The sequence below is a fragment of the Triturus cristatus genome, chromosome 4_1 (genome assembly GCF_964204655.1).
Source record: "Triturus cristatus chromosome 4_1, aTriCri1.1, whole genome shotgun sequence".
NCBI classification, from domain to species: domain Eukaryota; kingdom Metazoa; phylum Chordata; class Amphibia; order Caudata; family Salamandridae; genus Triturus; species Triturus cristatus.
The window spans coordinates 1,169,424,633-1,169,438,999 of NC_140585.1; the positions used below are offsets into that span (position 1 = coordinate 1,169,424,633).

Sequence of the window (14,367 nt, forward strand, 5' to 3'; positions counted from 1 at the left end):
TCGAGAGGACCTGACACAACATCAACAGGGCGAGTAACAACCAGGGACTGGGGGAACGGAGGAGATGGGCACAAAGGCATACATGCACAACGAGGTGTAGCCCACTGCACACCCACAATTACCCTTGATCATGTCCCTCATCCCCTTGGTACACTGCAGCACACACACATAGCAAGAACAGCACACCCCAATTGACGACAACGTGGTACAATGTGCAAAGCCGATACTGCAGAACAGTGGAAACAACTGGCTCCGCACATGCACAGAAACATGCCTACTACATCTGACAGAGCAGGAAACTATTAAACCGAAATTTACGTGTACGATCTCACATCCGTTATGTAGTCCAAATGTACACTGTCAGGCAGCAGTATTCAGCACCTCCCAAACAGTCACAATGTACATTGTCATACAGTCTGCATGTAAACCAGAAAAATGCGCCAACATACATGTCAACACAATGTCAACATGCATCTCCCCTTCACATTGCAGAGGGGCACACAACACCTCCAGCAGAGCACAGAAGACAACACATCTGTGATGGCGGTGAGGACCACCACACATCTGACATCGACGCCCTACAACAGCCAATGGACATCCCACGCAACCCACTACCAGGACCCAGGCACCCAAGCTACTAAGAGGAGAACACAGAGCCTGCAACAGACCACACAGCAGGAAGCACCTGCAAGCACAGCTGGCTCACAACACTTCACCCACCCACACATGGCACCCCAAGGCCATGTGTCAGCATGCCAAATGGAGGTGGCCGAACAGGTGTGGATGGGGTCCGAACCCAAGGAAGGAGAACTAGATCACATACGGTGGTATATATTACCCTTCAGGGACCACCTACACCCCACAAAGGAGACCCACACTGCCATAGAGACACATGCAGAAGCACATTCACAGTACAGAACCACTGCCATAGAGACACATGCAGAAGCACATTCACAGTACAGAACCACGCCCAGGGGCACGCAAATAGCAGTCACACAGCCACGTTGGCTCTGCGTATGATGGCCCAGGCCACTCCCCTCACGAATTGAGTGGGTGACGACAAAGCTACATGTCCAATCTCTAACACGCTGCCTGCGGTGACATATCTGCTTCCGCTGTACACAGCACAATGTAATGTCGTAGAGCCCTGGGCACTCATGCATACAACAAGACCACAGGGACAAACGCTGATAATATGTTGAACTGGCTACGGGCACGTGCGCCCGGCCCCTTTATTGGCAGGGCCACATGTACAGTGACGCCTGTGCTGGATGTGTGTGAGGTTAGTGTAAGCCAGCACGCACTGAGTGCTTGGTGCTGGCAACCACTTGAACAGTGGACACCAGTGCAACGGAAACTGAAAACACCTGCAAAACAGAGTCAACTGCTGAGCAACATGGAGGGAGCCGGAGAAAGTCCAGAGGGCACCCAACATGCAAACAGAAGTGTCCGTGAGTTGCAGTGCACTGAGATTGGGGTACTACAGCTGAGAGGGCCCATGTGAAGAAAAAGTCTCGGATTGTGTCCCTTCGAGATATTCCTGATACAGATGCAGTGGGGTGTGTTAGACCTGCATCATCTTCCTCATCAACATCCCAGGTCTCCCACACTGCTTGAGGTGACATCGCTGCGCAACCTCTACACAGCACAAAACTCAATTAGTAATGGACAATGGCTTGCGGTGCATTGAATCAGTGGCACCTGGTGTGCCTAGCAGCGCATCAGTCTGATGATGGCATCCACGACAGGTGTGAGCAACTGCACTGTTTCTACTCTGGCAGATTGCGGTTGGAGATGGTCCTGGCGGTGGTGACGTGTGCCTCCTGCGGTGATGCGATGTCCGGGCCGGTCAGGACTCGATTTGTTGTGTGAGCCCTGGTGGCCCGCAGTTGAGGCCAGAGGCAGCGGATAGCGTAGGGCCACAGACACATGGCGTTGATGACCCTAAGGCCATCGCCTCAGAGGCCATCCAATATCTCAGAAGAAGGGGTCCCGGACCTGACCAGCACAGAGTTAGTGGCCCCAGATGCACAGCGGCCGGCACAGGCACCCTGCCACAGGACGGTGACTTGCGGTGCACTGAGGTAGGTCCACGCGCAGTGAGCGCGTCCTCATCGATGTCGAAGGTGAATGTGGCGGAGGCTTGCGGGGGACAGGGCATGATGCGGAAGGTCTGATGTTATCCGGAAGCAGCAAATGGTGGAGTGGAAAGCTACAGCCTCTTTTTCACCACCAATTCGGTAGGAGCTACACGAGGATGAAAACTAGCCCCTAGTCTATAGACTCAGGCGCCACCAATGTACGACCAGAGAGTGTCCATGAATGTCAGGGAACAGACTTAGTGGCACCGGTGCTGAGAGGGGATGCAGTCTGCGATGATGCCGGTATACTGATATGAATTCCGCCATCGCTAAATCAAGACTATGTGACCTACTGGACCGCAGTGTAGACCGGAGGCAGCAGTCAGCAGTGGCCCACACCCACCTGTCGTTGGCTCGCGATGCACAGAGTTAGTGACACCAGGGCAATTGTCAGTAGTGTTCGATCACGTCCGTAACGATGATCCTATTCCCTCCGGACTGCAACACGTCATCCTCTTACGCCTCTCTTTGCGTGCGATGATATGCATTCTGCCTTTGAATAATCGATGTCCAGTTCCAATTCTGTGACCTACTTGTGCGCAGCGTAGGCCGAGGTAAGTAGTCCGCGTAGGCCCACAGACACGTGTGGTTGGAATGCTATGCACAGACTTGGTGGCACCACATCGAAGGGAGTATAGTGACATGAACTCTGCCTTAAATAATGTTCACTGCCATGGTGTAATTAAGACTCAGTTCCAAATGTGTGACCTACTTGACCGTGGTGTAGGTCGGAGGCGGCAGTAGAGTACGTCAACGAGAAAGGAGTAAAGCGGACCTGTGTTGTGGAGGCCATGAGGGTGTGAGAGGCTGCCAAGGTCGAGGGCCTCAGGCGTGGAGCTTGCGCAGGCACGTGGTGGGCCCTCCTTGACACATGCCGGTGTCAGAAGGTGATCAGTGTGGCCTGGCTGCACTGGGGCGGGCCTGACGGGTTCGGGGTCCAGCGGGCCGGGGCACGGCAGGCGCACAGGATCGCAGGCAACTCCGCTCACGAGGAAGGCGTCAGCCTCGTGGCGTGATGAGAGGCGCCACCCTGGCAGAGATGTTGGGCTTTCCAGAAGAGGACCACGCCCAGGGCTACCTGCTTTTTATTCGCACCCCTACGCTGGCCTGGCGTACGCCGGGCCATCCCACTCCGCTCACGCTTACGAGGGGGACGTAACAGGCAACATTGCCACGAACTCCCCCACTGACTGGGGTGACATGTTTGTGTCCACTGTCCACTACACTCCATTCACCAGAGGTGTATGTCGCCATGGATATGGATGTGTTCGGCATACTGAGGTCGGTCCAGCACATCTCCACCACTCTTGGCATTGTGTACTTTCCCAATCATGGTTCTCCTGCATCCTTCACACATGCCTGGTTGCCACCTCTCCCCACTTTCGGCTACTGTGTCGCTGAGGTGCCATGCCATTGATGGCTCATGTTCACGGCTTGCCCAGGTTGCCATTGTGAGTTGTTCTGTCGTGTCTGGTGGGAGGGCTTGTTGTTTTGCATGTTGGTTGTGATTTTGTGACGTGTGCATTGCCAGAGTTGTTAGTTGCATGGTTGTGGAGTTGAGGTGAGTGGGGTGTTCATTTGGAACTTGCCAAGGGGCTGTGCATTTCCCTTGGTGCCATCCTGGGAACGCTGGTTGCTGATGGACTATCGGAGGATGAAGGAATCCTGCACACTGGCTGGGTATTTGGAGGCGACATTTGTGGGGGTTCCACGGTGTTCGGATGTTGCCTGCACATTGATGTGAGACGTGTGCTTTCTGTTGCGGTGATTGTGTGCTGTGTCACCAGGGGCACAGGTAGGACATGTGTGCTGTGGATTGCCCCCAACACGTGCGTGCATCCAGCTATGGCGTATGGTCCTTGCTTGGTCTCCAGCGGATCCTGCGCATTGTGTTGGACGTATAGGGACTGGGGTACCAGGCTGATGGTGATGTCCAGAACAGGTGTAAGGGACTTGGATGTGGCTGGCTGTGAGACTCCTCTGACTCTGGCGGGTGTTGGTTGGGGGGTTCAGGGGCCAACATGTGCAGCACAGCCAGCAGCTTTATGTGGGGTGGGATGTTGGTTGTCCGCTGTGTTGGTGCCGCCGGCCTGTTGGGCAATGTTGGTCAGGATGCGTACGATGGTTGTCCTTTTGAGCCTGTAGTTGGCAATGACATTGTCAGGTGTTGGGTCTGTGAGGCTGGTGCGTTTACTGGGAGTCCGCTGTCTTTGTCTGCGCTGCTTCTGTGGTGGTCCCGGGGGTGGGATTTCGGGTGGGGGTTGGGGTCCTGGGGTAGTGGCGGTGGGTGTTGTGGCCCTCTTGGGTGTCTGGGCTGCATGACCAGTGGCTCCATGGCATTTATTACCCTTCCGATGTGGCTGTGGGCTGGGCTCCCTGTTTCGGTGCAGGCTGTCGTACGACTTTGCACCAGGTCTGAGCAGGTGTTAGTTTCCGGGTGCTAACGTACCTTATCGCCTGTTTTTTGTTCTTATCGCCGATCTGGCTGGTCTTTGAGAATGTTGAGGTGTGGTGTTGTTGCGGCTTTTGGCACGGGAACGCCTACTCTGCATCTCAGTGGCAATAGTTGCGGGAGTCATATGTGACGATGTTTTTTGCGGCTGCTATCCCAGGTATACTGGTGCTGTGGGCTGTTAACACAAGCTTGTGATTGGGGCGATAAGTTTATCGTAACTTTGGCTGCGATAAAGTGCTGTTAACTCGGCGATAGATCCTTGTGAATATGCCCCTAGCTTTTTCTGTTTTCTACGCTATCACTTTTTATTTCTTTGCCTTTTTAAACTACTGGGGGAATTGTTTTTGTTGATATTCTTCTACGGCCATATGGCAACTTGTTTGTGTTTTTTGTAAGAGTGACCTACCTGTCTGTGTTATTTTTATGATATAGCTTATTTTTAAATTGAGAATTTGCATTATTATGTATTGCATTTTCTATTTTCCTGGGTAAGCGTTCTCTTGCCAGATTTTTTTCGTTGTTGCACTCTTTCCATCCAATAGTGTGCTTCATGAAAGCAGCATAATCACCTGAAGTAATGCTGAAGTCTTTGTGAAATATGATGACAATTGTGTATGGTTTGCCATCTAGAGATATCTGGTTGTGCTTGAGATTGTTTATTTCAGCACAGTTTTTCATCCTTTCTTCATTGCATTTCAGGAACATTGAGATGAGATCATTGAAATACTTGTCAGCTTCTCTGATTCTTAAGTTTGACCGAATGTCTTCTACGCATTTTTCACAGGCCAACATCTATTTCTTTTATGTGACCACGGTCGGAATATTTGTGTCCCCATGCATACTTTTTTGTAAAGTATTTTTTATTGTCATTTCTTTTTTGTCTAACTGATTGAAAATATTCCTCATTAAGTCCTCGAACTTTCGGTATTTCTGTTACCCCTATTGATTCTTATTGCAGACTCTTGGTACGGGTTCTCTAAGTCTTATTGTTTTCGAAGGTCACAATTCAAATATGATTTGCGACTCTTAACGCTGACTCTGCAGTAGCGATTGCACATTGACCTTTAATCCATGAGAGGTTTGCTGTTTATTTTTACTATTATTCTTGTTGTGCTTTCAGATACCCTTCCACATCTGCCCTGGTTTCAGACACTTGTAGTTGCAGTTGCAGCCTGCATGACTCGCGGGTGGGGAAGCAGGGGTTGCGCGGGGAGGGAATCATGTGGGGGGTTAATTTTAAATAAAAAAAAAAATACCTTCAGTGGTACGGTCCAGCGTCACATTGTCCTCGCAGAAAACAGCCGCAGGCAGCCTCCCTCCCCTCCCCTAAGCCAATCACAACACTGCAATGGTAGCATTGTGATTGGCTGGGACGCCGACCACACAGGGGTCTATGGGGAGGCCGTTTTCTACCTACATGCAGAAAAAAGGAGAGTGTGCATGACTTGTTTGGTTGGCACTGGGGCCGACCAAACACTCAGAGCCCACAACATTGGGCTAGCCACTCCTTCCCCGCCCATTCGCCCACCCGCCCACCCCCAACCAAACCCTTCTTCTGCTTTCTGGCAGTGCGAGAAGCAGAAACATAAAATGGTATTATACCATTTTATGTTTCTGCTTCTCGCAGTGCGAGAAAGCAGTGGGGCGACGCTCCTCCGCCCACATGGAGGAGCTGCCCCAGCGTAGTTGCACTGCCCCTTAGCTGTGGAATTATTTTAGCACAGCAGGAAAGTAGAGATCCTACTGCGAATTGCACCTTTCAAGATGGCAAAATAACCCCAAAAAAACAAATCTAAGACCCTCAGTGGCCAATCACATTCGTCAAAAATATCAAATGTGATTGACAGGAGTTGCTCATCACCCAATGACCACAGCAGAGATATACAAAAGTGCAAACACTTTCAAACTCAAAATGCACCTTTTTAAACTGCTGATTTTACAGACTACTGAACGGATTTACACTAATCACTGGTTTTTGCTGTAGGTGCAAGCTAACTTTCCAATGAGAGCTAAAATGGGAAAACACGCTATCGCCCCTTTAATTTTTTTCCAGTTCACAACACTGCTCAAAATGTGGCATGTAAATCTTACCTGCCTGTGCCAAATGATTGCACCATTTTGAGCAGAACCTCCAACTGTGTAAAAAGTTATTGGCAAATCAAAAAATGGCTTTTCACTGGAAAGTATCGCTGAACTGCAAGACCATAGTGTGACTGTGATGTAGTTATAGTTCGGCCACACTTTGGAAGAAAATGTGCTAAAAATGAAATGAAATGAAAAGAAATACCAGTATTTGCAAAGCTCGAACAATTACCCCTAAGGGTGTCAAGGGGCTGGGGGCCGTCGGCAAGATTAAGCGAGCTATTGCCCAGAGTCACATGGTGCTGGGCTAACCTGCCGTTGGCTATCGAACCGTGAGCCCCGGTGTTCGGGAGTCAGCTGCCCTGGCCACTGCGCCTCACCTCTTCCACGTTAAAGCTAAGTCCAAGAAATTAAAACAAAAAACCATTAGAAACAGTCTGAAACTGGATTTTGGTTCTATCCTAAATGCTATGAAAACATTGAAATTCGTCTGTTATGGTATGCAACGCACACAACACGCCATAACACACGCTGGCCGCCATGCACAATACACCTATTTGCCTATGGCACTGGAAAACAGGCAGCGTAGCAAGAGTAAAACATAATGGGCAACATGAGCTTAGGTCAGCTTAGCATACCATGACTTTCAAATTTCAGGTTTTTTTTGTGTTTCAGTCAGAACCATAACTCAGTTTTGAACTAGGCCAGCTTTGTAGATACAAATAACAGAATGCTTGTGGGCCCAGTGTGATTCTGCCAATTAATCAGACTGCGGTGAGAGGACGATCTGTTAAGATGTGTGTCCCCTAAGGGGCATGCTATTACTGCTGTACATTCCTAAGTGTAACTAGAGGATTTAGAAGCAGTAAAGGCTTTTTCTAGTAAGTGAGGAGACATCTTTAGAATACTGCAGGTACCCTAGAATATCAATAAACACAGCAGGTTATAAACCCTATACTTTTGACTAAGTGAGGACTTTCTGTCAAATATATGTACAGCTTTTGAGATAAGAATAGTCATTTTGATAATAAGGAGCAGCAGATGAAGGGAGACCATATTACCTCTGAACATCTGGTATATTGTGTCCATTTACAATTGTCACATCTACTGTTTTATGTGCAAGTCTTGGTGACACCATCTGGAGTTTTGTTTTGAGCTTTTGAGACCTCGTCTGCAATATTAAATTTAGGGCCCCATTCCGATCTTGGTTGGAAGGGCCCCAAATCAGATTTGGTATTACCTAAACGGATCCGGAGCCCTTGTTTCCGACCGGCTCCTTCCCAATTCTGAACGACCAAGTACGAAGCCTGGAAACCCTTAGCGCTGATCGAATCAGTTCCGGAAGGCATACGGAGAGATAGAGCCTTCTGGAGCTGAATCATACAGCTCTACAATGTAGGTTTTCCAAGAGAGCAAGTACGATGAACAATTCAGACAGCCTTTACGATTCGTTTTGCTTGGATCAAAAAGGCTGTCGGAATTGGTCTTTTGGGGCAATAGCAGGCCACCCTTCACCCAAGGCCCTCCGAATTGTGCCCATGGGGGTACCCATGGGTCCCCCATTTCAGGCCATGCACAGTGTGGCAGGCACCAGGGGGTGCCCGCCACAGGGTGCATAAGGATCCCCAACCACACCTTTTGTCAATGGGAGCCTGTGTACCGGTTCGGTTCACAGGCTCTCATTGAAGTCAATGGGAGTCCGACCGAATCGTATCCGGATGCATTCAGATGCACTGTACTTGTTCAGTTGGACTCCCTGACACGAATCGCACGGAAAGCATTGTGGACACGAGTCGTTTGGTTTGCTTTCCGAACGAGATCGGAATCGGGCTCTTAGTTATGCAAGTACAATATGGGTGCTGTTCCCAGACATTAGGACCCTATCTTGTTTTCTTTTTTAGTTTTTAGAAGAGTTCTAAGAGGGTAGTAGTTGTTTGTTTTTACTTTTATGTGGAAAATTCCGAAAAACATTTTTACAAGTCACTGTAGAAATTTATAGAAAAATACTATCAACCTAAACACGGTAAGGAACCACATTAGAGATTAAGAACCGTTTTAGAAAGATTTTTGAGTGTGGCTGGGATTGGAAAGCCTAGGTCTACATCCCTTCAATTGAGAAAGTTGGGTGGTGGGAATGAGTGTTCGAATTATGCCAGAATTCTATCATTGTATGGTACTTACTCTACTTGTAAGATCACACTTAGGCTTCTTTTGGATAGTTTCAAAGAAACTAGCATGATGAGAGGTTTCAGCGATGCCAGTATACTGGCCCAGTGGTCACTAATTTTCTCACATAAGTAGTTTCTGAGTTGTTGTCTATGTCTTAATGATGCAGCAGGAAATGAAAACACCCAAAATAGGATTTTGGAGACACTGCTGAATTGGTCTCATTTTATCTGATGTAGGTTTGCAAAACGATCTTTTTGGCACAGGAAGGAGAATATTTGCACCTGTGGTCATGGAACTTATATCTCATTGAATACTGAGTAGGCCGCAGTCTTGTTTCTTTTTGTCAAGCCATAAAGTGTGATTGTATAACACAATTTTACCAACTTAATCTTTTCCAGACTTTCTTGGCCATGAACACAAATTCTAAGGGTTACTGGATTGACCTCAGTGATGTTGCTTCTGAAGGAAAGTGGCACTGGGGAGATGGCAACCCCCTCACTTTCACGTGAGTACCTCTATACAGAGCTGTTCAGGCACCTCAGAGATAGTCCTTCTGCCTCCCACTAAAAACCCTTTCACACAGGCACTTTTCCCACATTTATCCCATCCCAAGGAAATACCCTATTGCACTGACACTAGACCTCATACAAATTCTCCATTACTAAGACACCTTCCACAACCCTCCTCAAACATACACCAGTTTTACATCCCTCTCCTATGAGGCAACCCTGGGAACTGTGAGAGGTGGAGGATACAAAATTAGAGTCTATGTCCTTAAATCACAAACTGCATTTTGTAGTACATAGAGATGTTCTTTCAGTAGTACTATTTATGCACCACAAAATGTTTTTTGGAAATGTTCAGCCTGGGATCTTCGCTTTTTCACTTTTCTGTACAGAGATCTTCTTCCAGTGTGCAGATGTCCCGGAATATATGGGCACACATTTTTGTAGTAAATATGGGCGGTACAAAGGGAGTGGTTGGAAAATGGGGAATAATTATTACAGCGTGACTGGGGTTTAAAGAAATTGAAGAAGTGCATTAGGGACAAGGATATGAATACAAAAACACACTCACAAATTAATACATCAATTGCTGTTTACAAAATACACTACTAATTCTACAGCAGCTCCAATAGTGACAAAATAGTCTTCAATGCCTCCAAGTCAAATTAAGCAGCACAAATGGCCATAAAATGGTACGGCAACACACTCTCATAGAAATCAGCAGATACATGATATAATACTTAACACTAACATCACATAAAAAAATATTTACAATTAAATAGAATTAATTGCAGTTTTAACTTTAGTTTTTAAGTACTTGAAAATGTGCATAATGCAATTTAGTGTGATTAATTTAAATTTTACTATATTGAAATTCAGTGTACCAGGACTACATTTAAATGTAAAATTAATTAACAGTTTGTAATAATTAATGAGCAAAATAATCAAAAACAATATTAAAAACATTAATGACTACCACGTTTGTAATTATTTAAATATAAATGAAAATGTTTTAGGGGGTTAATTTAATTAATTTGAAAGCCATTCTAATATAAATATATTTAAAACAATTTTTAATATAATGTAATTACATTAAAATGTGACAGAATTGTAATTTTAGGAGGTAACATCTTCTGTCCTTTTATTTTAGAAGTCCCTGTTGGATAGTAGTAACTAAAAGTGATTTTTTATTCAAATCTGTTAATACTTGTTATTATTTTCCACACAAAACTCTCTGTCCTGTTGGATGAGGTCTACACAAACAGCCGGAAATGTACTGATAGTAACTTTACGGTTGCAAAATGGATTGTAGTGGCCCTGGCATCTAATATGAGGCTGTTGAGACTGGTACTCTAAACCTAGGTGTAAATCTCAACTAGGAAATTGTGGATAACAATAAAGTGAAGATTTACACCCAGGTATAGGAGTGGATCTACACGAGAGTAGGTCTACACATGCAAATGTACCTTTGTGAATGAAGCTATTTGCAAGGAAGGTTATGAAAGGGTGTTTGTTTGATGTGGGATGTAATGAGGTGCATGAACTGGGGCTGATTTGAGAGTATGCTGCAACATATGGGATGTAGCTATTTGTTAAGGAGGCGTGTTTGGATGATCGGAGTGTCTGATGGAGGCTGTTCATGTGAGGTGATGTCTTCAAGAAGAATTTATTCTGTTTGGTGGCCATCTGGGGGAAGTGGGGTGTCTCAGGGAGGAGTAGTCTGAGTGTCTGTGAGGAGAGGTGTCTGGAGGAGAAGGTGTGCCTTTGTGAGGGCTCTGTGCCAATAGAGTTGTCTATGTAAGATGGGAAGTCTTTGAGTAGATCTGTCTGTGTGAGAATGGGTGCTTCTAAGGAGGTTGGCTGGGTGAGGTGGATGTCTGTGGTGGAATGTGTGTGAGGGAAGGTGTCTAGGTGGAACGGTGTGCTCATGAGGGTATGTCTGTGAGAGGGTTGTCAGTGTGAGGTGGGTTGTCGGAGACAGTGTCAGTGTTGGGAGGGGTACCAGTAGTGGCTGAAATACAGTCCTTTAAACAGAATTATACAGGTGCTCACTATTTCGGAGTATAGTTTTTCTACAGAGAAGTGCTGGTGCCACCCTATTAATAGCATTGCACCAGTCCAGAAAATGGACAGTACTCTCCCTATTAAGTTAAAGATGTGTAGGGATGCAGTACCTGACAGTACCTGTTCATATAAATCAATGTACGTATGTGTGAGGAATGCTGTTTGTGGTAGTGGGTGTGATGAGTAAGGAGAGCTCTCTCATATTGTGTCTATGTGAAGAGGGTGGCCATTGATGTGATGACTTTGTGATGGGGTCTGTCTGAGATGAGGTGTCTGAGTGAGGAGGGATGATTGTGTGAGGTGTGTTGTCTATGTATAGTGGACTGTCTGTGAAAGAGTGTCTCTGTGAAGGAAAGCCTGCTGGAATATAATCGACTGAATTTTGTTCCTAAGATTACTTGTTACTATAACTTGCAGAGGTGCACCTATACTTCAAAAGTACAACCCCGATTTCACCACACAAATGAGCTCACATTCTTTGCTGCAAAATACAAGAGTGGTCATGTTGTGGCCTAGAACTAGGTGTGTTTCACCTGTTGTCAGGTCAGATGTTTTTGTGGTCCCGAGTGAGCAAACTCACAGTATCTGTTATTTACCATAGATGTCTCGTCATTAAAAAAATGAAGCAGAATTTTTTGCATTAAAATCTATAAATAAATGTTGCTCCCTGAACCTGGCCTCAGAAAAGTGTGGACCTAGAACTAATCAACTGCCCCACCCTCCCAGTTCTTCTGGGCCTGTTCACAGGCTTTGTAGAAGCACCTTCTGTCAGAGATGGGGGTAACATTCCGAATAATGGCCTAAGAAGTACTTGACTCAACCCAGGCCTGCCATTCTTTCATAAGCACAACCTGGGGAGATTCATTCCTTTAGTTTGAGTGCATTATTTCTTGTTCTGATCATTACCTCATGAGGCATGTGTGCCTCCGCTGGCAGCGGGATTTTAGAGAAAACAAATGTTTCAACAAATCCCACTCCCATATACTGCGAGTATAAAAACATGCCCACAAGTCATAAAAAGTCACATAGAACTGTCTTGCAATCGGCCTGGTAATGATCCTCTGCGATGGAGAGAGAGCCGTAGTGATCAGAACATGGAAGGACGGACTCAGAGTAAGGGAACTGCCAGAAACTAATTAAAACATTATTTCTTCGCCCACTTCCTCATTCTGCTTGTTATGTCATGATGTGTTCCCAAGCTTTGTTTCAGGGCAATTGGACAATAAATCCACATACAATTAACATTGTGTTGTAACTAGGAGTCTACCCTGACCCAGTGTTTCCCCCATTCACCTCTCCCATTCCAACCTCCTTTCACCCGCCCCCCCCTTCCTTTCTTCCCCGTTGGTACTTACCATTCCAGTAGAACCTTGGTGAGAAGCTCGCCTTAGAATGTTCACTGCACTGACTTGTCAGCTGGTGCCTGAGGATTCAAGTTCAATAGACGCCTTATCTTCTTCAATCCATTGTGGTGGCGTTTACTTAACATTTTGGAGACGATTCTTGCTGTGCTGGGGGCAGCTCTTGATCCTCTCCCCAGTTTCTTTCACAAGCTGTCAACGTACCTCCTCACATTCTCATTGAAGTGAATTGCAGTGAATGAGGAGAGCACTGCTACTGTGTGCCTGCTGCTGAAGAAAGGAAGTAATCTCCTCCGTAAGCAGTTTCATTTTCTACAAGTGAAGAGAAGATTTTAACCCCTGAGCAGCTCCTTTCGCGCAATAACCACTCCACGCAATTCGTTAGCGTAAAAGGCCATTTATTAGGACAGGGTTGAACAACAATAACAAAACATCAATCAAACCCCGAACAATCCCCAACGACATATCTCTCATCCTTCCATTCGCTCCCATACTCCAAATACTCACTCCTGCATCACACAGCAACCTCCTCACTTATCCCATTTGCTTCATCACTTCTCTTCCAACCTCCTCCATCATCTCCATCCATCGCACTCCTGTATGACGCACCCCCACCTTGTACCTGTATCCCCCTCCCCGGAAGGGTGAGTATGCCCGTCATGGACTCCCCCCCTCCCAAGTACCGCCACACACACTCTCAACCCGTCCTAAACTGGCACGCTTTATAACCTACACCCGATCCTTCCACCAAAATTGTAGGGTGGGCGGGTTGCCAAAACAGAACTCCTAACCCACCCTGGGGTGCTGGGGACAGGAAGAGGACGAACTTCCTCTCCCAGCCCCCTTTATCACCTATCCTAGACCCCACCCCTTATCCCACCGCTAATTCCCTGTCCTAACTATCGCGCGAACACCCCAGGGGAAGACTGGTCTGTCGACCTCACTTCCCCTGGGGGCCGCATCGCACAATAACCACTCCACGCAATTCGTTAGCGTAAAAGGCCATTTTTTAGGACCGGGTTGAACAACAATAACAAAACATCAATCAAACCCCCCAACAATCCCCAACAACATATCTCTCATCCTTCCATTCGCTCCCATACTCCAAATACTCACTTCCGCATCACACAGCAACCTCCTCACTTATCCCATTTGCTTCATCACTTCTTTTCCAACCTCCTCCATCATCTCCATCCATCGCACTCCTGTATGACGCACCCCCACCTTGCACCTGTATCCCCCTTCCCGGAAGGGTGAGTATGCCCGTCATGGACTCCCCCCTCCCAAGTCCGCCAACCAGGGAACCCCCGGAGGGCGGTTACATGCCCCACCCCACTCAAGTGTACCTTTCGTCCTCACTCCCTCCGGCACCAAATGGACTCATTCCACAGCACACTAATGACATCCCTCAACTCCATCATGTAATACGCATTGCCCATGTACGAAAGGTGCACCCCGTCGTCCCTAAAAAGAAGGGGCTCTACGAGCCTCAGACCAGTGTGAGCAATCAACTTGATTCCAGAGTTCCCACAAAAGACTCACATTGCCCTATTCAATTTCCTTCTTGCTCTTTCGACAGCTGCGGGCTT

General features: G+C 47.0%; 1 protein-coding gene across 2 annotated transcripts in view; it reads left to right on the forward strand.

Moving 5' to 3' along the window:
* The window catches only part of LOC146856277 (CD209 antigen-like protein C), a 295,861-nt gene that overhangs the window by 262,706 nt on the left and 18,788 nt on the right, over window positions 1–14,367 (forward strand). For both annotated transcript variants that reach the window (XM_085650715.1, XM_085650716.1), the window contains one exon: window positions 9,246–9,352. In XM_085650715.1, the coding sequence (XP_085506841.1) occupies window positions 9,246–9,352 (107 nt within the window). The remainder of the gene's footprint in view (window positions 1–9,245; window positions 9,353–14,367) is intronic.